The 23,344-nt window shown below is 42.7% G+C and overlaps 1 protein-coding gene across 6 annotated transcripts in view; it reads right to left on the bottom strand.

Annotated features, from left to right (window-relative positions):
- The window catches only part of LOC129818509 (hamartin-like), a 28,453-nt gene extending 7,545 nt beyond the window's left edge, over positions 1–20,908 (bottom strand). Inside the window, exons 1-16 of one of the 6 annotated variants that reach the window (XM_055874465.1) lie at positions 20,606–20,908; positions 14,016–14,152; positions 10,589–10,835; positions 10,327–10,430; positions 9,993–10,145; positions 9,670–9,814; positions 8,738–8,892; positions 8,513–8,586; positions 8,187–8,365; positions 7,764–7,882; positions 6,458–6,623; positions 4,899–5,017; positions 4,678–4,771; positions 4,426–4,527; positions 3,615–4,242; positions 2,915–2,958 (exon numbers count right to left, since the gene is read on the bottom strand). In XM_055874465.1, coding sequence (XP_055730440.1) covers positions 2,915–2,958; positions 3,615–4,242; positions 4,426–4,527; positions 4,678–4,771; positions 4,899–5,017; positions 6,458–6,623; positions 7,764–7,882; positions 8,187–8,365; positions 8,513–8,586; positions 8,738–8,892; positions 9,670–9,814; positions 9,993–10,145; positions 10,327–10,430; positions 10,589–10,697 — 2,191 coding nt within the window. In that variant the 5' untranslated portion in view covers positions 10,698–10,835; positions 14,016–14,152; positions 20,606–20,908. Of the gene's footprint in view, positions 1–2,914; positions 2,959–3,614; positions 4,243–4,425; positions 4,528–4,677; positions 4,772–4,898; positions 5,018–6,457; positions 6,624–7,763; positions 7,883–8,186; positions 8,366–8,512; positions 8,587–8,737; positions 8,893–9,669; positions 9,815–9,992; positions 10,146–10,326; positions 10,431–10,588; positions 10,836–14,015; positions 14,153–19,580; positions 20,412–20,605 lie in introns of those variants that run through there. The other 5 variants (XM_055874464.1, XM_055874468.1, XM_055874467.1 and 2 more) reach the window with 5 other exon arrangements.
- Positions 20,909–23,344: the final 2,436 nt, after the last annotated feature.

Genomic DNA, 23,344 nt, shown 5'->3' with positions numbered 1-23,344 from the left:
TTACATAAGTTAACCACAAGCTCTTTGTGGAGTTGGTTTCACACACACAATTAAAAATACATGACTTATATAAACTTATTCAATTCCAATGCTCTAACTTGGCAGGCGGAGAGGGAGGCTTGGCCCATACACAAGGCTGTTATACAGTGATCAGCAGCTGGAGATGGTTAAGACAGAGACTTTTGTTCCCATCTAGGGAAGATGTCACATAGCAGCTAGGATCATCTCAACTGCTTCTGTACCTTTTTAATACTATTCTACCTAGGGATGCATGATATAAAATCGGTGAATATATCGGAATCAGCCGATATTAGCTAAAAATGCCAACATCGGCATCAGCCCGATGTCTAGTTTAACGGCGATGTGCAAAACCGATGTCAAAGCTGACGTGCATACCTGTATAACGTAGGTACATGACGTAATGACGCCACTTAAAATGTTGTGCTACATGTGCCACACAGCATTCCTAACCTAGCCCACAATATCTGCTGTGTGGATCGAGCAGTCAACAAGTCGAGCAGTCATTTGAAAGAGTAAGAACATATCATTCAGACAACTCAAAAGGCAAAATCCATTAAAGCCAAGATAACGGAATTCATTGCCCTTGACAATCAACTGTTCTCTGTCATGGGTGATGTTGGCTTTCGCCGACTGGTTGAGCACATGTTGCCCTACCGGAGTTACACAGTAATAGCGTCACTGCTATTAGCGTCACGACATACATACTATGGAACGGCGTTAGGGTCTTTGCGTGTCAAAAAAAGATTGGTCAAATAACACTATTTGACGCATTAAATAAGCTTTTAATTTGACACGTCAAATAACACAGTTCTATTATAGAATGTTGTGTGGGCTGAATTTGCACGTGCAAGCCAGGCGCCACCACTACTATAAGTAGCACTGTCAAAGCTGTACAAAAAGTCTACAAACACCGGCCACGAACTATGTGTTTACAATACCGTGTTGGTAATAAAGCATTATTTGTTTGACCGCAACTTCTGGGGTAGCTAGCTTTAGCTTGGTACCTAGCTAGCACAAATACAACCAGCCTGAAAACAATGACCAGTAGAAACTGCAGTCATTTTGATTATTATTAGCAATGATATAGGAAGCCTTGTGAGTAAGTATTAGCTAGGTTGTCACTTGTTGTTCACCTATTGAAATTGAACGTCAGTTCATGAAATTAGCTAGCCAGCTACTTAACCCTGTTGCCCAAAGCAAACGTTATGAGCAGCCAGCTAGCTTCATCTGGCTAGGAAGGCTTGACTGGAACGGGTTATGTGTTGTGGCCTCCCCAGTCAGGCTATTGTGTGTATTGACATTCATAATGCACTGTACAGCTTTACCTAAGGATTTGGGATCAAATGGGGTATCAGTCTACTCAATACCCAAGATAGTTTTTCCCAACATCCTCCTCAGAGTTAGACTCCAAAACATCCACACAGTATTGTTTTTCCTCAGGAATAGTGTTCAATACACATTGGTTGACAATAAATGTGGCTCAATTCACAATTGTTTCAGAGTCCCGCAATAAGACCTACGACGCTAATGTTCTCTGGGTGTCACTGAGTAGACTGATACCCAATGTCATTGATCCACAATCCATAGGTAAGGCCGTACAGTGAATTTAGAATTGCATTGGGGGAATACTTATGCATGATTTCAACAGATGTCAAATGATTGTATTGTATGTATTTTTTTGATTTTATATAACATTCCAACCTCGTTTAGCATGATATATTCAATTATAGCATAATTCTACTATTTGTATTCATTTGCATCACTGTCACACTTTTATTTTGAAGGCTAACTGCAAAGTTCACTATTGTGGCTAGCGTCACAGATGGTCCGCCCACCATTAATCAAATAAGAATTGTCTTATAAATTAGGGTTTATTTTAGATGACACCTAGCTATATAGTTAGCTAGCTAACTATAGCTACTGAAAGATCTATTTTTGCTGTTTTTGGGGAAGAACATTGTTTGCATCCATGAGCTAGCTAGCTTTTTTATTTATTTTTTCGACCAGCACTGTAGATTCACGAGACAACTTTACCAGCACCATAGCATACGTATCAATGACACTAACTAATTTGACGTAACTACATCAAATTAATGAACGAGTTAAATTATTATGTGATGTGCAGTCATATTCAGATCCTGATTGGTCAACAAGCTTATTTGACACGTCAAATAGTGTTATTGACACTCAAAGACCCAAACGGCGTACCATAGTAAGAGAAATCCTGGTTGAGAATGAAACGACTGAACAACGAAACAGCACAGCAAGTAAGTGAAAGAAATAGGTTTTGATTATGTTTGGGGACATACGTAAATGCCAACAAAATAACTTCTTGGTCAGTGGTGTGTGTGTGTAACATTTAAATTTAACTTGGCAAGTCAGTTAAGAACAAATTCTTATTTACAATGACGGCCTAGCCCGGACGACGCTGGGCCTATTGTGCGCCGCCCTATGGAACTACCAATCATGACCCGATGTGATACAGCCTGGATTCGAACCAGAGACTGTAGTGACGCCTCTTACACTGAGATTCAGTGCCTTAGACCGCTGCGTCCATGTCTGTGTGTTAACTATTTAACTGTACTAGAATGCTTAAAATGCTGCTAAAATTTAAAATATCGGTTTCGTTTTTTTTGGTGAGGAAAATATTAGATATCAGTATCGGCCAAAAATGTCATATGGGTGCATCACTAATTCTACCTCCAAAGGCACTTATGAGTGGGAGAACACTGTCAAATAGCCTCAGTTTCTGCCTGATGTTGGAAAACGACATTATAGTCAGTGTAGGGTAAACATCATGAGGCCTAAATGTCCTGAAAGTTTTATCAGTGTTCCACTGTTGCACTAGCTGAAAGTACAGTGCTGCTGCTGTACTCTGGTGGTGGTTGTTTACCTCCAAAATGCGTCCAGTCAGCTGACTTGCTTGGCAAAGGTAATCTGTAAGAGAGAGAGAGGGAGAGTCATGACTATTTAAAAAACTGTGTCAGTTCAACAGAATCAGCATTGGGTCAGTACATCAGACTCAGACACCCCCATAGAAAAATCTGAATGGTAGATCCCAGTCTTCTGGACCCATCTGGGCTTGGAGACACCTTTCTGTGTACTGGGCCTCTGTCCCAGTCAATTATATCCCTCAAGCAGGGCATGGCCTGCTTTTGAGCTTTGGGGAAGATACTAAAGAGGTGGGGGCGGCGGGGGATGAAATGAGCAGAGCCAGATTGTTTTGTGCAGAGCTCCAACTCTGCTGACACTGGTCCCTTCTGTTGTTGTATTATTGGCTTAGGAGCGAGGACAGTGTGTGTGTGTGTGGGGGGGGGGGGGGGGGTCAGACAATGCCTGTAGTTGTTCAACTGAGTTTTACCCGTGGGCCAGGGCAATGGACTGGAAAGGACCCAGCCCAGTTCTACACAGTGAGCTCAAATCACATACTCTGGCTTTCCTTTGCCTTCAACACTTACAGCACACTGAAAGCCATGTTCTTGGACTAGGTACTAAGACAACCCATAATCAGATGGTTTTGATGGAGACTGATAAGCATAAAGTTGGTCAGACAGTTGTGATCTCACACAGATATTAAAAGCTGGACCCCTCACCTGTTGAGCACCTTGTCGTGGGCGTCGCTTCCCTGCTGAACGAGACGATCCAGCACCTCCAGGGGGGAAGCCGACACCCTCCCCTGGCCCTCCTCCTCCCTGTCCTCCAGCCCCTCCTGCCGCTGGCACAGCCTCTCGAGAGCAGCCCGGCCCAGGGCCTCTGATGTCCTCCTCCCCACGAAGAGGGATGCGGCCCGGGGCAGAGCCAGGTCAAACAGGGCCTCATAGGGCAGGGAGGGGTTCTTGATGGAGGGGCTGGGGGAGAACAGGCCACCGAACTTGGCCATCTCGTACTCCGGGGCAGAGGGGCTCTGGTGGAGTGGGTGTTCGATGGGGCTGAAGGGACACATGGGTTGGAAAGACCAGGACTGCTCTAGGGCCGAGCCCCTACTATTGTCCCCACCACCATTAGCGCCCTGGGCATTCTCCAGTGCCTTGTCTGGGGTGGACACCGCATGGTGGGGGTCCCGGAGCAGCATGAGGCCACCCAGTGGGGGGTTGGGCAGGGCCTTCTCCTGGGTACCCGTCAGGGTCTCAGTGGTGCGGTAGAACGGGGAGTCAAAGCCCCTCAGGGCAGCCAAGTCTCGCTTGTCCTCCGTGATCTCCAGGAGCTCCTCTGTGATGGCAGCTGGTGTGTTTTTGGAGAGGTAAAACAGGGGACATGAGGACGCTTGCAGTGAAACAGGCTTTTGAGTCATTGGTGCATTAAGACATTTGCTGTGAAATGTATATGGTTCCCTCTCATTCAACTGACATTTTATGTCAGCCTCATTTAGACCAGCACACTCCTATTCTCAGACAGTGTACTCACCCTCTTCCCTCTCCTTCTCTGTCCTCAGCTGAAGCTCCTGCTCCTTCATAAAGACTGAAAGTTCTGTCAGCGTCATAGAAATGGTCCCACCACCACTTGCATCTAGTAAACAGAAGACAGACAATAAACATACAGTTTTACATAAAACAATCTTCCACCAGAGAACATGGATCGACAAAGCTTAAGAACCAACGACTTGGTAAAAAGCATACAAATGTAATATCCAACTCCACATTTTTGATGATGACTGACCTCTGTTGTTGATGACCTCTCCACCTTTCTCAGGATCTCTAATTGGTTCTTGCCTCACCAGGCTGGGTTTGGATGCTTCTACAGGGCAGCCATGCTGAAAGTGAACAGATTTTATTGTAATTTGTATTAAACCTTTATTTAAGCAGGAAGTCCCAAGTTCTCTTCTTACTACACTACAAAGGCCAATAATGCCCATTGTGGGCACGGATGTCATACTGTACCTTCCGTGGTGGACTAGCGGTGTTGGATGTCAGGGGGATGGTGGGGAACTCATCAGAGAGGGTGGGGGGCGGGGAGGTGGTGGCAGGAGTACCTGAGGCAGGCGTTCCTTTCCCTCCTGCTTACAGAAGACAGCAATTAGGAACAAATACCAACGGAAATGTCATGTAGGATTAATCACATGGCAAAACCTCACCAACACATGTAGGGATCAGTTTCTAAAGCATGATCTTTATATCATATGAATCAATATTGTTTATCAAATCCATATTAAAACACAAGATATTGTAATATGCCTTTTTACACTACACCGGTTTGAAACCGTTTTCATAGAGAAACTGGTTCCATGACACATATGCTACATATACACAGGCAGTCCAATTCTGACTTTTATGCCCAATTATTGTCAAAAGAGCTGATCTGAATTGTCAAAAGACCAATTTGTTAAAAAAAAGATTACACAGACAGCCCACAGTTAAACAGCAACATTTTTACAGTGTAAAGATCTGGTTTCCAATCCGACTTTCCCAAGCCACATCTGGACGTAGTTTGGGAGACAAACTTCTACACTACATAACCCTTCTGAGTGGTATAGTGTAAAGACAATGGTTTTCCAACACCATTCTATTTCTATGGTGCAGACACACATGAAGCTATGTAAGGAGTGCAAAAAGATCTGTTTAATATTTGATGTTGAAGACAAATAGTGCTTCACATATTTTAAAGGTTTCTAAAGCATGTTGGTTATATCATACAAGTCCATATTGTTTATGAAATCTATACTGAACAAAAAACGCAACATGTTGGTCCCATGTTTCATGAGCTGCAATTAACGATCCCAGAAATGTTCCATATGCACAAAAAGCTTATTTCTCTCAAATGTTGTGCACAAATTTGGTTAAATCCTTGTTAGTGAGGATTTCTTCTTTGCCAAGGTAATCCATCCACCTGAAAGGTGTGGCCTATCAAGAAGCTGATTAAACAGTATGCTTATTACACAGGTGCACCTTGTGCTGGGGGCAATAAAAAGGCTACTCTAAAATGTGAAGTTTTGTCACAAGACAATGCCACAGATGTCCAATTGGCATGCTGACTGTAGGAATGTCCACCAGAGCTGTTGCCAGAGAATTGAAGGTTCATTTCTCTACCATAAGCTGCCTCCAACGTCATTTTAGAGCGGCCCCACAACCGCAGACCACATGTAACCACGCCAGCTCAGGACCTCCACAACCAGCTTCTTCACCTGTGGGATCGTCAGACCAGTCACTCGGACAGCAGATGAAACTGAGTATTTCTGTCTGTAATAAAGCCCTTTTGTGGGGAAAAACTCATTTCTATTGGCTGGGCCTGGCTTCCCAGTGGGTGGGCCTATTCCCTCCCAAGCCCACCCAATGCTGTGCCCCTGCTCAGTCATAAATCCATTAGATTAGGGCGTAATTTATTCATTTCAATTGACTGATTTCCTTATACGAACTGTAACTCTGTAAAATAGTTGAAATTATTGCATGTTGCGTTTATATTTTTGTTCAGTATGTTGTATAGATTAATTATCTCTTTTCACCTGATGTGCTGTGGACGCGGTGGCCTGAGAGGTAAGAGGCACTATGGGAGAGCTCTGAGTTGGGTGACATGCCCCTGGAGGAAGGGGGTGTGGCCATTCCACACAGGGAGGAGGGGCTCCACAGTTCTTTTCCCCCACAGGTGGAGTTGAATTCACAGCTAGAGTTCTAAAGGAAGACATTCACAATGTTACCAGTTAAAGTTCCAATGCAGCCATTTTTATCCCGATATCAAATCTTGTCTGGGTAACAATTAGGCATCTTACTGGGATTGCTTTCAATTAAAATGGTCAAAAATAAAAAGCATAGTTCTAATAGCTTCTTAGCAAAGAGCATTTTCTCATGCAAGAATTTTACTAGGACTGTCGAAGTGGTCTGAGTGAAAACTGAAAACTAGCTGTTATTGGCATAGAGGTTTGGAACTCTTTCTATTGGTCTATTAACTAATTTACCACCTGGTGATGCCACCAGGCAGGCCAAAACTCCATCCCACCAAAACAGGCTGACATTTCAGGTGGTCTTTTCAAACAGGTCTTACACTAAAATGGCATTATCAAAATGTTCACAATTTCACAGTTTTATTCCAACCTCATATTGTGGAAATACATATAAAAACGCAAGAAAATCATGTTTTTGACTACACAGGGCTTTAAGAATTAATTTCAAATGGTTGATAATGATGTGGTATACTATTAATAGTAAGTGGAAATAAGGCTGCAATATTTTTTTACAGGATTTCAGGTTTCTACAGACAAATCCTCAGCCAGACAGACAGACAGACTGAGTGCTGAACAACACCAGGACCCCCTGCGTGGGCCACTCACAAATAGAGGGACAGACAGTGTCGCCAAGGCAACCAGCACATGTGACAGACCATATTGGGATGGCAGGACGGGGGCGTAAGGGCATGTTTTCTGTTTTCTAAGGCCTGACACCACCGCCCGCCAGTCTTGCCCACTGATGACTCAAAGTCTCTCATCTCTCCTTGCTAAAGCACTCCCTCCCTTCTCTCCAAAAACAAGGGGGCGATTCATAGGCTCGGAAGGGAGAGGGGGGGGCCAGTGGGTTCAGGGATAAGCGATTGACTAAGAACATCTGACACAGCCAATATATCAAGTGTAAACACCCTCTGCAAAACAACAAGAAATGCATAGAGAAGAAGCAGCAGCAGCAATCAGCAGCTGCTCACTCTGGCTGACACTGGCCTCCAACCAACACTTTCTATCTAGGAACTAATCTGGACACATTTGCTATGGGTCAGTGCAGTGAAAATTTGTGCAACAGAAATGCAGTGTGTGTGTGTGTTACCTGACGTCTGGAGGTCTGGGGGCTGCGATAGGAGGACTGGGTCCCTGACAGAGGGGGCAGGGACAGGGGTGGTGGTTGGGGCTGGCGTGGGGTAGAGAAGGGGGTCAAAGAGGAGCTTCCTGTGGGGAGAAGAGGACTCACTCTTACATTGATGTGTTAAATAAATCTCCATTCATTCTCCACTTATCAACAAGACCATAATCACCTCATGACAAATCATTAGAAACCAACTATGCCGTCCGGCAGCCAAACAACGCTAGAAACACATTTTTTCAGATGATTGATAGTTAGAATTCACACAACTGAGGTAAAAAACTGGAAACAAATTATGAACATGAACAATACTCCAAACACCAAACAAACTTATGTCATTCCTGTCCATCAAAGGGAGGTGAGAGGTGTGGGGGGGGCGGGTGATCTCACCGTAGCTGCTGTGGAAGTCTGTGTAGGGGCTAGAGGCTGAGTCTTGTGGACAAAGCTGCATCTGGGGGTAGAGGTTCTCGGGCATGGTCGCATAGCCCTCCTCACACGACGCTTCCTTGGGGTCCAGAGACACTTTGGCGCATTCTATGACGATGTCATGGATCTCAAATCTTTTCCATCTGCAGAGGGGACAGAATGGTAAATCCAATTGAGAAAACAATGTAATAATATTTTCTCACTTGTGCATACAGCAGATTAGCTCTTGATTTGTTTTTTTTTTTTTATATAAACAAGAGAGTGAAGCTTGAGAGCTGTGATTGACTGACCTGGTGGGATCAAGCTCATGGTCCTTTGTTCCAGTCACTAGTTCCGGGTGTATACGGACGTGTTCCAGCATTGGCTGCAAAAAAAAATGGGAAAGAACAAAAAATAATTACAGAACCATTTAGATACACATTCGTATTATATTTCTATGGGTAGAATCTCTTCCTGAAGACAAATCAACATAATAAATTGAAGATTGATCAAATGAAACAGCTGTGATCTCTCACCTTCACCACTTCCTCAAAGGTGTCCACGTTCTCCTTCATACTGTAGTGGGAGCGCAGGTAGGACACAAAGTTGCAGGGGTACATGCCGTAGAGGCGGTGGAAGAGGGAGTAGACGCTGGCGTGCAAGTGGATGAGGTACACCTCAGAGATGTGGCCTGGTGCAGGCAAGAAGAACAGAAAGAGAGTACATGATGTCAGGTCAGGGGCAGCAACATGAACAAAACAGTCCATCTAAAACCACACCTGACTCTCTACCATTTCCAATATTCTCATAAAGAGAAAAATTCTCTATGAAAGAATTAATTTGCATAATACAAAAATCAGCCGGTTTAAGCTAGAGGTGGGTTTTTTGGCATTGGATGGGTCTCAAACCACTACATCTGCCAATGTAACATTTCCGCATCTGTGGTGAAAGTTGTCAGAGATAGAGCGGTGTATGTCAGACTATGAGACATCCCGATAATCGGTCTTCTCACAAAATCGTCGGTAGCCTCCGAACAGTTTGGCCTACAAACTATTATGACCTCTTTATGGAAATATGACAAGACTTGTCTGAAGGTCCCCCGGAACCAGTTGAAAACATTTATGAAGTACAGTATATATGGTGACTGTTTAATGAAAAAGAATAGGGGGTTAAATACAATTTTTTTTTCCTGATTTGTCTTATATCGCTCAGATATAGGATAGACAGTACAGAACAAACTTCTTTTAGATTTTTTGGGGGGAGACTATCTGTTGTTCCATATAGTGAATCTGTTATTCAATTAGTTTTTATGGTCCAATAGCAGTAAGGCCAAAAACTATTTTTCAAATAACTTAAATCAAATAGAAAAATTATCCTTGGTATGACGTTCTTAAAATAATTCCATATAGCTCAGTAGTACCCTTGGCTTAGACTTAATAAAACAGCTCCTCAGTCATTTGTTGATTACCTGGGTTCTTCAGGTTCCAGGAAGCCAGGCGTCCAAAGATGTCAAAGAACTCATACAGGTGTTGTTTGCCAGCCTGGGGGATCATGGGTAGCAAAGTGATCAACACCAGGACTCCAGTTATGAGGACCACAACGTCTGAATCCGTCTGGACACCAAGGAAAGAGAAACATTTAACATAAGGATACAAATTAAAGAGGTCCAAGACACTTGATATAATACGCCTGTGCTTCCATGTATTCCTAGAACAAAAAACCTACCGCTGTGGCAATCTTCCCCTCCTACCTACAATAAAACATTTTCAGTATTTTTCATTTTTTTTATACCTTGAGGCATTTGAGCAGCGAGAGCAGCAGCGGGTAGCGGGCAATCTTGTGGATCCAGGATGGCTGCTTGCGGACCACGTGGCCAAGCAGAGTGAGGGTGGGCAGCCGGCAGGCCTGTTTGGTCATACACTCGTTCATCTTGTCCAGCAGGTGCTGTGGTGGGCAAATTAGAAACAGCACTGGGCTTTAAGACACTCATTCTATTCATTGTTACTTAATGTTTTATGATTTGTTTTGATCAATTATGGAGAGTTAAAGTTATTTAATTAACAACGGATGAAAAATGGGAGTACATAACTTTCTTCAGATAAAGGGGATGTAAGGCAGGTCTCACCTTATCATGTGGCTCTCTGACTGACGAGAGGATATGCATGGCCTGGGCCGAGTTAGTCTCCAAGAAGTAGTCCACCAGTCCATTCAGCAGCATTGACCCTCGCTCTGCACAGAGGGGAGAATGAACATAGTACCAACATCCACATTAAGGCCCACAATATGGCTGCAAAAAAGCATTTGCCATAGCCCTCTATTACAGAGTACAGGATAAAAGGATGACTGACCAAGTCCAAAAACACCGTATTAAAAAGCAGAGTTCTCACCAGTGCTGAGGTGCTCATTGATAAGGCCTTTGATCTCCTCCAGTTGGCGGATGTCAGAGGACTCCAGGAGAGGGAGGAGGTCCCCAACGTTGGGCTGCTCTCTGGCCATGTTGACAGCGGAGGGTGAGGTGGTGGCAGACAGTCTCTGTCAAGGCCTGGAGGGCAGGGGGTGTCCCAGTCGTCTCTCTCACAGCGTCCTGCCTGGAGGGCTCACTGGGCCTCCGGCCAATACAGTCTCCAGGCACCACTACAGGACAGGGCAAGCAACAGGACAGTAAAGGGTCAAACCTGACTCAGCACAAGTCAGAGAACTTCAGTGATACTTTTGGTCATGTAGTGCATGTGGACAGCTGCTAGTCGAACATCTCATTCCAATATCATGGGCATTAATATGGAGTTGGTCCCCCCTTTGCTGCTAAAACAGCCTCCACTCTTCTGGGAAGGCTTTCCGTTAGATGTGGGAACATTGCTGCGGGGACTTGCTTCTATTCAGCCACAAGCACATTAGCGAGATCGGGCACTGATGTTGAGAGATTAGGCCTGGCTCGCAGTTGACGTTCCAATTCACCCCAAAGGTGTTTGATGGGGTTAATGTCAAGGCTCCGTGCAGGCAAGTCATTTCTTTCACACCGATCTCGACAAACCATTTGTATGAACCTCGCTTTGTGCACAACTGAGCTCTTCAGTTAGACATTGGCAGTACAATGGCCTAACAATGGAGATTGCATGGCTGTGTGCTCAATGTTATACACCTGTCAGCAACAGGTATGGCTGAAATAGCCAAATCCCCTCATTTGAAGGGGTGTCCACATCCTCTTGGCCATGTAGTGTATCTAGGCTATTAGATAAAACATTCTAGAAAAGCATCAATTGCAGCCCAATACCACATGATTATGACCCTCACATATCCTAATCTAAAAAGTCATACAGTGTACTGACAAAATGTAGGACATGAGCAATGTTCTAAATGGCATTTAGACTAGCTACATACATATTGGTATTATTAGGCTTGTTACCCTTTGCACTTAGGAACTGCATTGTATAAATAAGGAAACCGGTAGGTACCAATGGAAGTTTTGATAACGCCATGTGAAATCTACCACACTAGTTCTAAAGCAGTGAAACAGTGACAAATTCAAAGAAATTTGCTCTGACCACATTTGGCCCACTGGAACAGACAAAACCATAATATGAATAATCTCTATGATATCTGCACCCACCATCTACCACAGCGGTTTGTCATAACATTCTGTGAGTGTTTTCACAGAACTTCTCCTCCCAGTGACTCAACCTTTCAAAGGAAAAGAGGCCATAAATAATTGTAATAGACAGGTCATTATCACCAGGGTGTCCAACAGCCCTGCTTATGCTTTATAAGGAGTAATGAATCAGCCAGAGAGGTCTTAACACCGCTCTCCCCTCAACATCTAGCCTAGCCTACACAGTCTAATGAAGGCAAGCCACAACACAACTAACAGGAGCAGAAATAAACTAGAAATCAGTAGTGCATACTATGTTCATTGAAGCTTTATTCTCAAATCGGGTCACACCCCTGGTCTCAATATTTTGGACAAAACGGCAAGCATTATTATTAACTCGTATTCCCACTCCAGTGACATGAGCAGCAGCAGCTCCGGGACACTCAGGAAGAGCCTTGATGCAGCCCCATGAACTTCCATATAAACACCGGAAATTACATTTGGCTGTGTACAAGCTGTTAGGGTAGGTAGCACAAACATAACCACATGTAACATATGGATTGGAATTAGCATACACATCAAAAGTCCCAATGCAAAGTTAAATCTCAGTTTTCTATTTTTCAAGTTACTACATAAAACTGATCTTTATTCCGAAGAACGCCAAAGTCATGTCGGAAAATGTCAAAAGCCTATTCCCTATAATATAAACTCAAATAGAAATAACTTCAAATATTTAACTTCACTCATGACTACTGGTTTCAATAAATTAATTTATTGTTACAACTTGCAAAGTCACTAACCAACTAGCCTACTAGCGATATGTTAGCAGTGCATGAGTCAGACAGTCGCTATCAACCCCTAGCTTACAGCTACATTAAAGTAAAACAACGTTTTGGAAATGCATAACTCCATCTTACCAGTTATCAAAGAGTGTTAGCAATATGCAGTTATCTTAGCCAGCATCTTAGCCTAGCCAACCACCACAGTTATGGTCAGCAATCTAGAGCCCAACTACTGGAGACCAGCTAGAACACAACCAAAACATAACCGCAAATTAAAAGCAATGAAAGAACAGAGACTTACAGATTGATGGCTGGGGCCTATCCCATGGCAAAACGTTTAACTTCTACTTGGTCACAAACCCGGATCCGGAAGCACCCCCATCAGTAAAAAAGCTGACTAGCATAGCCTAGCATAGCGTCACAAGTAAATACTAGCATCTAAATATCATTAAATCACAAGTCCAAGCGACCAGATGAAAGATACACATCTTGTGAATCCAGCCATCATTTCTGATTTTTAAAATGTTTTACAGGGAAGACACAATATGTAAATCTATTAGCTAACCACGATAGCAAAAGACACCACTTTTTTTACTCCACCATTTTTTTCCTGCATAGGTAACTATCACAAATTCGACCAAATAAAGATATAAATAGCCACTAACCAAGAAACAACTTCAGATGACAGTCTGATATATTTATTGTATAGCATATGTTTTGTTAGAAAAATTTGCATATTTCAGGTATAAATCATAGTTTACCATTGCAGCCACCATCACAACTCTCACCAAAGCAACTAGAATAACTACAGAGACCATCGTGTATTACCTAAATACTCATCATAAAACATTTCTGAAAAATACACAGCGTACAGCACATGAAAGACAAAGATCTTGTGAATCCAGCCAATATTTCAGATTTTTTAAGTGTTTTACAGGGAAAACACAATATAGCATTATATTAGCTTACTACAATAGCCAACCACACAGCAGGATTGATTCATGCACGTTAGCGATAGCGAATAAACCTGCAAAAGATATTACATTTTTCACTAACCTTCTCAAAACTTCATCAGATGACAGTCCTATAACATCATATTACACAATACATATAGAGTTTGTTCGAAAATGTGCATATTTAGCGGCACAAATCGTGGTTATACAATGACAAAAGTAGCCAAGCTGCCAACAATATGTCGGGAGAAATCTTGGGAGAGGCACCTAGTCTAATCAGTAACTAATCCTAAACTTGACTAAAAAAATACAGGTTGGACAGCAAATGAAAGATACATTAGTTCTTAATGCAATCGCTGTGTTAGATTTTTAAAGTTAACGTTACTACAACATACAGCGTGCGTTAAAGCAAGACCGCACCGAGATTAATGGCGGAATATGAGTTTTACATTTTTCAACAGAACAACGAATTAACATCATTTTTAGTTCTTACTATTTGATGAGCTTCCATCAGAATCTTGGGCAAGGTGTCCTTTGTCCAAAAGAATCGTTGCTCGGTTGTAGATTGTCCTCTTCAACGTTCGAATTAGCAGTAAACATTAGCCATGTGGGCGAGACGTGCCCAAGTCCCTAGAAGGCAGCACAGAAACATCCGAAAATCGCAATATACTGATATAAACTGATATAACTCGGTTTAATTTAACAACATTATGATGTCTTTAACACCTATATCGAATAAAAACTGAGCCGGATATATCTAAGGGCTATAACGGGAGCGTTCTAGAACGACAGCCAGAGCTCCTTTCTGCGTCCTGGCGAAGAGAACAAAGGACGGTCCTCACGTTCCCAGCCCATTTATAAGCTCTCAGATCTGCCTAGCAACACCATTTCAATTCTCACTATTCGCTGACATCCAGGGGAAGGCGTATGCAGTGCATCTCAACCAATAGAAGACAGGCAGATTTATAAACCGACCTCAGAACAGCCAGCAGATTTCAGCACTCACATCCTCATAGGAAAATTGCTCTAACTCCAGTTCTGTTTTACTCACAGATATAATTCAAACGGTTTTAGAAACTAGAGAGTGTTTTCTATCCAATAGTAATAATAATATGCATATTGTACGAGCAAGAATTGAGTACGAGGCAGTTTAATTTGGGAACGAAATTATTACAAAGTGCCAACAGCACCCCCTATTGAGAAAAGGAGCACAGGTTGAGTTAGCTACCACTGCAGGGAGGTGGGCGCCCCACCGGGCTGAAGGAGTATGGGAAATCCAAAATAGATAGATTCCAGATGTCCGTGCTAAACCAAGGTGGAAAAAGTCAAAACAAAAAGGAACTACACAATTATAGCAAGCAGGTATGATTTTCTCCGTTGTGAGCCCACGGCAAAAAGCCATCATAGCCTGCCGTTCTAACGGGTCCCCACTAGATAACACAGCCATAAGGTCCGTGAAGAGCATGCTGCAAGGCCGCACGTGCCCCATCTGCTCCTTGTTTACGTCACACTTCCTCGTGATTGGTGGATTGTAACTCACCACAAACACTTGGTCTGAAATGCAATTACATGCTAGCACGGCTAGTGGCTAACATTAGCCAGCTTGAGCTAGCTACCGAGCTAGCGTCTGAACTCTGTAGCACTGAGTACTTCACTATCACAGTGGGGAAATTTTGTTGCAGTATCATGTATAAATTTAAAGTGCTGTTTAAATAGAATAATAAAAAAAAAAAAATTACAATACAAAATAGCTACTGGCACTGCAGGATTTGAGTCCCTGGCGGCGTAGTGTGTTACTGATGGTAGGCTTTGTTACTTTGGTCCCAACTCTCTGCAGGTCATTCACTAGGTCTCCCCATGTGGTTCTGGGATTTTTGCTCACCGTTCTTGTGATCATTTTGACCCCACGGGGTGAGATCTTGCGTGGAGCCCCAGATCGAGGGAGATTATCAGTGGTCTTGTATGTCTTCCATTTCCTAATAATTGCTCCCACAGTTGATTTCTTCAAACCAAGCTGCTTACCTATTGCAGATTCAGTCTTCCCAGCCTAGTGCAGGTCTACAATTTTGTTTCTGGTGTCCTTTGACAGCTCTTTGGTCTTGGCCATAGTGGAGTTTGGAGTGTGACTGTTTGAGGTTGTGGACAGTTGTCTTTTATACTGATAACAAGTTCAAACAGGTGCCATTAATAGAGGTAACGAGTGGAGGACAGAGGAGCCTCTTAAAGAAGAAGTTACAGGTCTGTGAGAGACAGAAAAATAAAAACAGAAATTGAGTATCCCTTTGAGGTATATCCCTAATTACACTTTGGATGGTGTACAAATACACTTAGTCACTACAACGATACCCTCATAACTCAGTTGCTAGAGAGGAAGCAAACAGCTTAAGGATTTCTCAATGATGCCAATTGTGACTTTAAAACAGTTACAGAGTTTAATAATTGCTGTGATTTTAACAACATCCGCCACGCTGATCCTCAAACGGGGGCCCCGCAGGGGTGCGTGCTCAGCCCCCTCCTGTACTCCCTGTACACTCATGACTGAATAGCCAGGCACGACTCCAACACCATCATTCAATTTGCCGATGACAACACTGATCACCAACAGAGACTTGGCCGTGTGGTGCCAGGACAACAACCCCTCCATCAACGTGATCAAGACAAAGGAGATGATTGTGGACTACAGGAAAAGGAGGGCCGAGCACGCCCCATTCTCATCGACGGGGCTATAGTGGAGCAGGTTGAGAGCTTCAAGTTCCTTGGTGTCCACATCACCAACAAACTAACATGGTCCAAGCACACCAAGACAGTCGTGAAGAGGGCACGACAAAACCTATTCCCCCTCAAGAGACTGAAAAGATTTGGCATGTGTCCTCAGATCCTCAAAATGTTCTACAGTTGCACCATCAAGAGCATCCTGACTGGTTGCATCACTGCCTGGTATGGCAACTGCTCGGCCTCCGACCGCAAGGCACTACAGAGGGTAGTGCGTACGGCCCAGTACATCCCTGGGGCCAAGCTTCCTGCCATCCAGCACCTCAAAACCAGGCAGTTTCAGAGGAAGGCCAGAAAAAATGTCAAAAAGACTCCAGCCACCCTAGTCATAGACTGTTCTCTCCATCTACCGCATGGCAAACGGTACCGGAGCACCAAGTATAGGTCCAAGGGGCATCTAATCTAATCAAATGGCTACCCAGACTATTTGCATTGCCCCATCCCCCCTCGACTAACCAGTGCCCCCGCAAATTGACACCGTACCGGTGCCCCCTGTATATAGCCTCGCTATTGTTATTTTACTGCTGCTCTTTAATTATTTGCATCTGTTATTGTTTTACTTAAAAGTTATTTCTTTGTAAAACTGCCTTGTTGGTTAAGGGCTTGTAAGCATTTCACTGTAAGGTCTACCTCACCTGTTTGTATTTGGCGCATGTGACAAATAACAGATTTGATTGGAGAAAACTGAGGATGAATCAACAACATTGTAGTTACTCCACAATACTAACCTAATTGACATAGTGAAAAGAAAGAAGCCTACATAGAATAAAAATATTCCAAAACATGCATCCTGTTGGCAACAAGGCACTAAAGTAATACTGCAAAAAAATCTGGCAAAGCAATTCCCTTTTTGTCCTTAATACAAAGTATTATGTTTGGGGCAATTCCAATGACACGCATTACCGTACCACTCTCCATATTTTCAAGCACAGCAGTGGCTGCATCATGTTATGGGTATGCTTGTAATCATTAAGGACAGGGGAGTTTTTCAGGATAAAAAATATATATACGTAATGGCGCTAAGCACAAGCAAAAACAATGTTTCAGCCTGCTTTGCACCAGACACTGGGAGATTAATTCCCCTTTCAGCAGAACAATAACTTAAAACACAAGGCCAAATCTATACTGGAGTTGCTTACCAAAAAGGCAGTGAATGTTCCTGAGTGGTCGAGTTACCGTTTTGACTTAAATCTACTTGAAAATCTATGGCAAGACCTGAAAATGGTTGTCTAGCAATGATCAACAATCAATTTGACAGAGTTAGAAGAATTTTCTCAAGAATAATGGGAAAACGTTGCACAATCCAGGCACCAAAGGTGCTTCTACAAAGTATTGACTCAAGGGTGTTAATGCTTATGTAAATTAGATCTGTATTAATTTCAATAAATTCACTAGAATTTCAATAAAAATGTTTTCATTTTGTCATTATGGGGTATTTTGTGAGTAGATGGGTGAAAAAAAATGTATTTATCCATTTTGAATTGAGGCTGTAACAACAAAATGTGGAATAAGTCAAGGGTTATGAATACTTTGAAGGCACTGTCAATCCCAAATACACAAAGAAAATAAATAATGATTATGTTATGGTAGCTAGCTAAGCCTTTTTATTTACAGTTGAATGCAATAAATTAATTAGCTATAGTATGGTCATCTACTGTAGCTAGCAGTGTTGCACAGTATACTGACATTTCGGTACTTTTTCAATACTAGAACATAAAAAACAGTTTGGTACTAGAATTTGTCACTTTACAATGCAAGAATCCAGCCTACAAAGCTGGAAGCTACCGGTAACTTTCCTTGCTAGCTCACAGCTGTAGCTAAAAAATATATTCACTATCCTAGTACTTTGTGATACCATAACGCAAAATTAGCTGATTTTAAAGCTGATGCCACTAAAACCATATTAATTTGCAGTTGCTCTCACGTCTCCTCCAAAGATGATCTATTGTTTCAGCGAACTAACAGAGGATCTCAATTGCATTCAACTCCTCTCCTCTGTCCTCCTCAAAACCCATTGTTTGATAAAGTCAGAGGTCCCTCTCTTCTGACCTCCTCCAATGGGTTTTAAGGAGGCGAGAAGAGGAGTTGAATGCAATTGAGATCCTGGATTGAGATCCAGCTTTAAAATCAGCTAATTTTGCATATGCAATATGTATGCAATATGATTCCTGTGTGTGTGGACGTGTTTAACTATTCTTGTGGGGACCAGAAGTCCTCACAAGAATAGTAAACAAACTAAAATTTGATCAACTGGGGACATTTTGTTTGTCCCCACAAGGTCAAATGCTATTTCTAAAGGGTTAAGGTTAGAATTAGGGTTAGGAGCTAGGGTTGGGTTTTGGGGTTAGGAGCTAGGGTTAGTTTTAGGGTTAGGAGCTAGGGTAAGAGTACAGCTTAGGTTTATGGTTAGGGAAAACAAGATTTTAAATGGGACGGAATTGTGTGTCCCCACAAGTTTAGCTGTACAAGACTGTGTGTGTGTGTGTGTGAGAAGAAGTCTCAGATGGGCCACCCCCGCTTACCTCGTGAATGACGTCATTACTGGTTAAAGAGACAGCATACGCTTTTGTAAAATCTATGCAAATGTTGTTGATCAGTACAATAAAATACCCAAAAGGATTGGAAACAGATTGTCATCTGTATCCCCATGAAATAAGCCAAAACAAGCTCAGTAACTCAATACATGCACACACTACTATTAAATATGCATTCACCTGTACTGTTAATAGGCCTAGGCTACATCTTGATTAATCCAGTTTGACAAAGATTTACCATTCAAATAAATTATTACCATTGGGTGTTCAGTAGTCAGATTAGTAAAAACAAAGTCAAATTGGTTGTTTAATTGATTCATTAATGCATACAGGCCTCTGAAATGTTGACATAAAAACATTTGAATGTAATGATATTTAACTAATATTGTGTGACTTCGGCTAATATGCATTCTTTTTTTGCTGTGGTATCGAGTATTGTGACGGTATTAAGTATCCTAGTGCTAAACCTGGTTTCGAAGTCACAATTTTGGTATGGTAACAGAAGATGCTTAGTAAAATTAGGATTGCAGTAGCTTTAGCCTAATAATGGACTAAAGGAGCCTAACATTACTCCTTATAGTCCAAGGACCTTACATGTTCTGCTTAGAGGTGAATTGGCTTTGACAGCCAAAACAGGCTAATACTCCATCTAAACGTGAATCGACTGTCAATTGCGGTACTGTTCTAGAAACAAAGCACTCTACTTCCATATTACATAAAAAGAATTTCACAAATACAAAATATACACTTACTGTACAGCCAGAGGTTGGTGACACCTTAATTGGGGGATACGGGCTCATAGTAATGGCTGGAATAATGGAACGGTATCAAATACATTAACATGGTTTCCATTTGGTTGATACAATTCCATTCCAGCCACTAATATGAGCAATCCTCCCCTCAGCAAACTACTGTGCCGTACACCGTTTTAACACAGTATTTTTCAGGGACAAGTCGGCATCCGTCCTCGTTAACACACAGGTGTTCGAAGACGCAGATAGCCAATTAGCACAGTTACGAGAGAAAAAGTATTGCTGATATGAAAAATACGTTCCTTATGTTTCCAAAACTGTACGAATTCAATGCGTTTTGACGTTCAGAACGAACGTCGGGCTCTTAAAGTATCTTCTGGCCGGAGAAGTTATCTTCAATGGGCGCTGAAGGTAGTAAGCTAGCGTCTATGAATGTGGTAGCTTTAGCCTAGCTTGATGTGAGATATAACTACGTTACGCCTCAATATGTGCTCAGGAGGTGACGCAGAAAGCAGCTGCAACATTTCAAGAAGTTGCAGCTGAATACAAAATGGTTAGTTACATCATTCACTGTAACTAAACTCACTATGACAGTCAAATGTTAGCTAGCTGGCTGTGTCGCCAGCAAGCAGGCTAGCTATCTGGAATGACCACTGACTGTCGTAAACAACTCAGGGGAACAATGGGCAGGGTTTTTGTTGTTTTAGCCGATTGTTTTATAGGAATTATTATTGGTAAATTGAAAACGATTTCAACAGATGCATGTTCATGAAAGTAGCGATGACTCAAACCATTATTGTCAGTGTCTGTAGAAATATAATACCCGTTATATAGCTAACGGTAGCTGTCATTCAGAAAAACAAGTCATTACCGACCACTACCAGGAGAAAAAAAAATATATATTTGACAGTCATGAAAGAGCATCAGCAATTCCTAATAATGCACACACCTTACACTAACGATTTTTCCCCCGTTTGAAATTCACCAGTATATATTTCTATATATCAATAAATGGACCTGTTTACCTGTTAGAGTCTCTACACTCCACAGGGCGCCGCCATCTTGAACACATCACAGCCCATCCCTCTTTAATCAACCTCCGCTGACTCGCACGCAAAGTAATCCCTTATTAGCGAGCCATTCAGAATCTGACACTGACTAGTCTATTTACCTAAATAATGCTACAGCTAGGCTCATTTAAATACTTCCATTCTGCTTCAATCATATCTCAGTGCACCGCACTCCTCATGTCCTCACTCCACGAGAAACTTGCCATTGTTTTTCTCATAGGTGGAGGGATGAATGTATGTGTACTGCGGTTTTCGCGTGACGGGCATGAGTCAGGTAATGAGCGCATGCGCTGAATAGAATGGCAACTTTCTAAGAATGGCCGGATTCGATTATGCTAAAACACAGTCTCATTTAAAAATCTTCCCAGTTTGAAATAGTTCCCAATCCTTTGATTTTTTATTAACAACAAATCAATACAAAAAGTACATGGGGAACACAAGTATGTACAAAGAATATACAAAGGACATCTGTGCTAGGGGGTACAATATCCCATTACACAAGGACCTTAAGGGACATACACATTTATAATTCTAACAGCTTTTTTGTTGTCAGAGTATTTCATTGTCTTAAAATATAGTTAAATGTATTTTCGCAAGATAACAAAATGTGGTGTATTGTTTGTAAATGCGCATTAGTGAATATGAAATTTGTCCAAAAGAATAATGAAATTAATTACATAAGATTGTTTCAACTTATTTCTATCGTAAGTAAAGAATCCAATCACTACATCTTTCCATAATATTGTAAAATCTTCATAAATGTATTCAATTATAAATCTACTGATGTCATGCCACAGATTCCTTACATTAATACAATGCCAAAAAAGATGAAACACTGTTTCTGTGTGGTCATTACAAAAGGTACAATTTGAATTTGTGTTTTTTTAAAACATCTTCATGTAGTGGTTGGCAGGATAATATTTATGAATAATTTTAAAGGAAACTTCCTTCATCTGTTTAAAAAGTAGGTATGTGTGTGGCAACATCCACACTTTTCCCCAACAGATGTTATCAATAAAACCATTCCAATAAGGCATGACATAATGTATAGATAGATACAACATCCTGTTGAAACAAGGCTGGTATAGCTCTATTGTTGTTGAATGGACTTAAAGAAAAACTAAATCTTTCCTACTGATGAGTCAACAGGGTTGCACCTGAGGGAATGGCATCTAAAACAATTGCAAAATCTTTAGGTGTTGCAAGGATCTTGTAAAGTGATAAGAATGCCTTATAATGAAGTAAAAGACCCTCTGCATTTACAAGTTGGCTCACCAATAGGATATTATTTCAGAACCAATATTCTAAAAACAAAGAAGTATTCTTTTTACAATATGTCCCCATTATTCCATATACAATATCTGTTTGGAGAAAAACCCAATCCTTCATGGCACCGTTCAATGGCCCGTGACGTGAACGGGCAAAAGCTGTGAAGGAGGAGCACCGATCTCTAATCTGCGTATCTCCGTCAAAAAGGCAGCATGGTGCAATCGTCCTGAAACATCTCTTGTCCATAAAATCCATGTTTGAATTTTCAACTTAATTTTCGTTAGGAAGGCAGATAACGTGTTTTATAAACAGCAATCACATGCATGTGAAAACACAGAATCGTACTAATTACGGTACTTCATGTTCTTAACTACGCCACTTTTGTTTGAGTCAATTTCGCCATGGGATTTGAACAGGGCACCTGGTTCACACCCGGGAGGCAGCCTGGTGTCACGGCCGTCGTCGGAAGGAGACCAAGGTGCAGCGTGGTGAGCGTACATTTTCTTTTATTATAGTAAATGTCGCCAAGAAAACAAAGAACCGACCGTGAAGCTTAACAGGGCATTAGAGCCACAAACAAAGATAATTACCCACAAACACCAAAGGAAAAAAGGCTGCCTAAATATGATTCCCAATCAGAGACAACGATAGACAGCTGTCCCTGATTGAGAACCATACCCGGCCAAAACATAGAAATAAAGAAACTAGAATGCCCACCCTAGTCACACCCTGGCCTAACCAAAATAGAGAATTAAAGCATCTCTATGGCCAGGGTGTGACAGTACCCCCCTCCCCCCCCCCCCCCCCCCCCCCCCCCCCAAAGGTGCGAACTCCGGCCGCAAAACCTGACTCTATGGGGGAGGGTCCGAGTGGGCATCTATTCACGGCGGCGGCTCCGGTGTGGGACGTAGACCCCGCTCCACCTCTGGCTCCCCCCACTTTGGTGGACCCTCGTTGCAGGCCCCGGACTGGGGACCGTCGCTGGAGGCTCCGGACTGGGGACCGTCGCTGGAGGCTCCGGACTGGGGACCGCCGCTGGAGGCTCCGGACTGGAGACCGCTGCTGGAGGATCCGGACAGGGGACCGTCGCTGGAGGCTTCGTGCCATGGATCCTTGCTGCAGTCTCCGGGCCATGGATCATCGCTGGAGGCTTCGTGCCATGAATCATCGCTGGAGGCTTCGTGCCATGGATCATCATTGGAGGCTTCATGCCATGGATCATCGCTGGAGGCTTCGTGCCATGGATCATCACTGGAGGCTTCGTGCCATGAATCATCACTGGAGTGAGGAGACGTATGGACAGCCTGGTGCGTGGAGCTGCCACTGGGCTTACCAGGCTGGGGAGACATACAGGAGGCCTGGTACTGGGAGCAGGCACAGAACTCACCAGGCTGGGGAGACATACTGGAGGCCTGGTTCTGGGAG

Source organism: Salvelinus fontinalis, chromosome 21 (assembly GCF_029448725.1).
Source record: "Salvelinus fontinalis isolate EN_2023a chromosome 21, ASM2944872v1, whole genome shotgun sequence".
NCBI classification, from domain to species: Eukaryota; Metazoa; Chordata; class Actinopteri; order Salmoniformes; family Salmonidae; genus Salvelinus; species Salvelinus fontinalis.
This window is presented reverse-complemented; position numbering and strand designations above follow the sequence as displayed.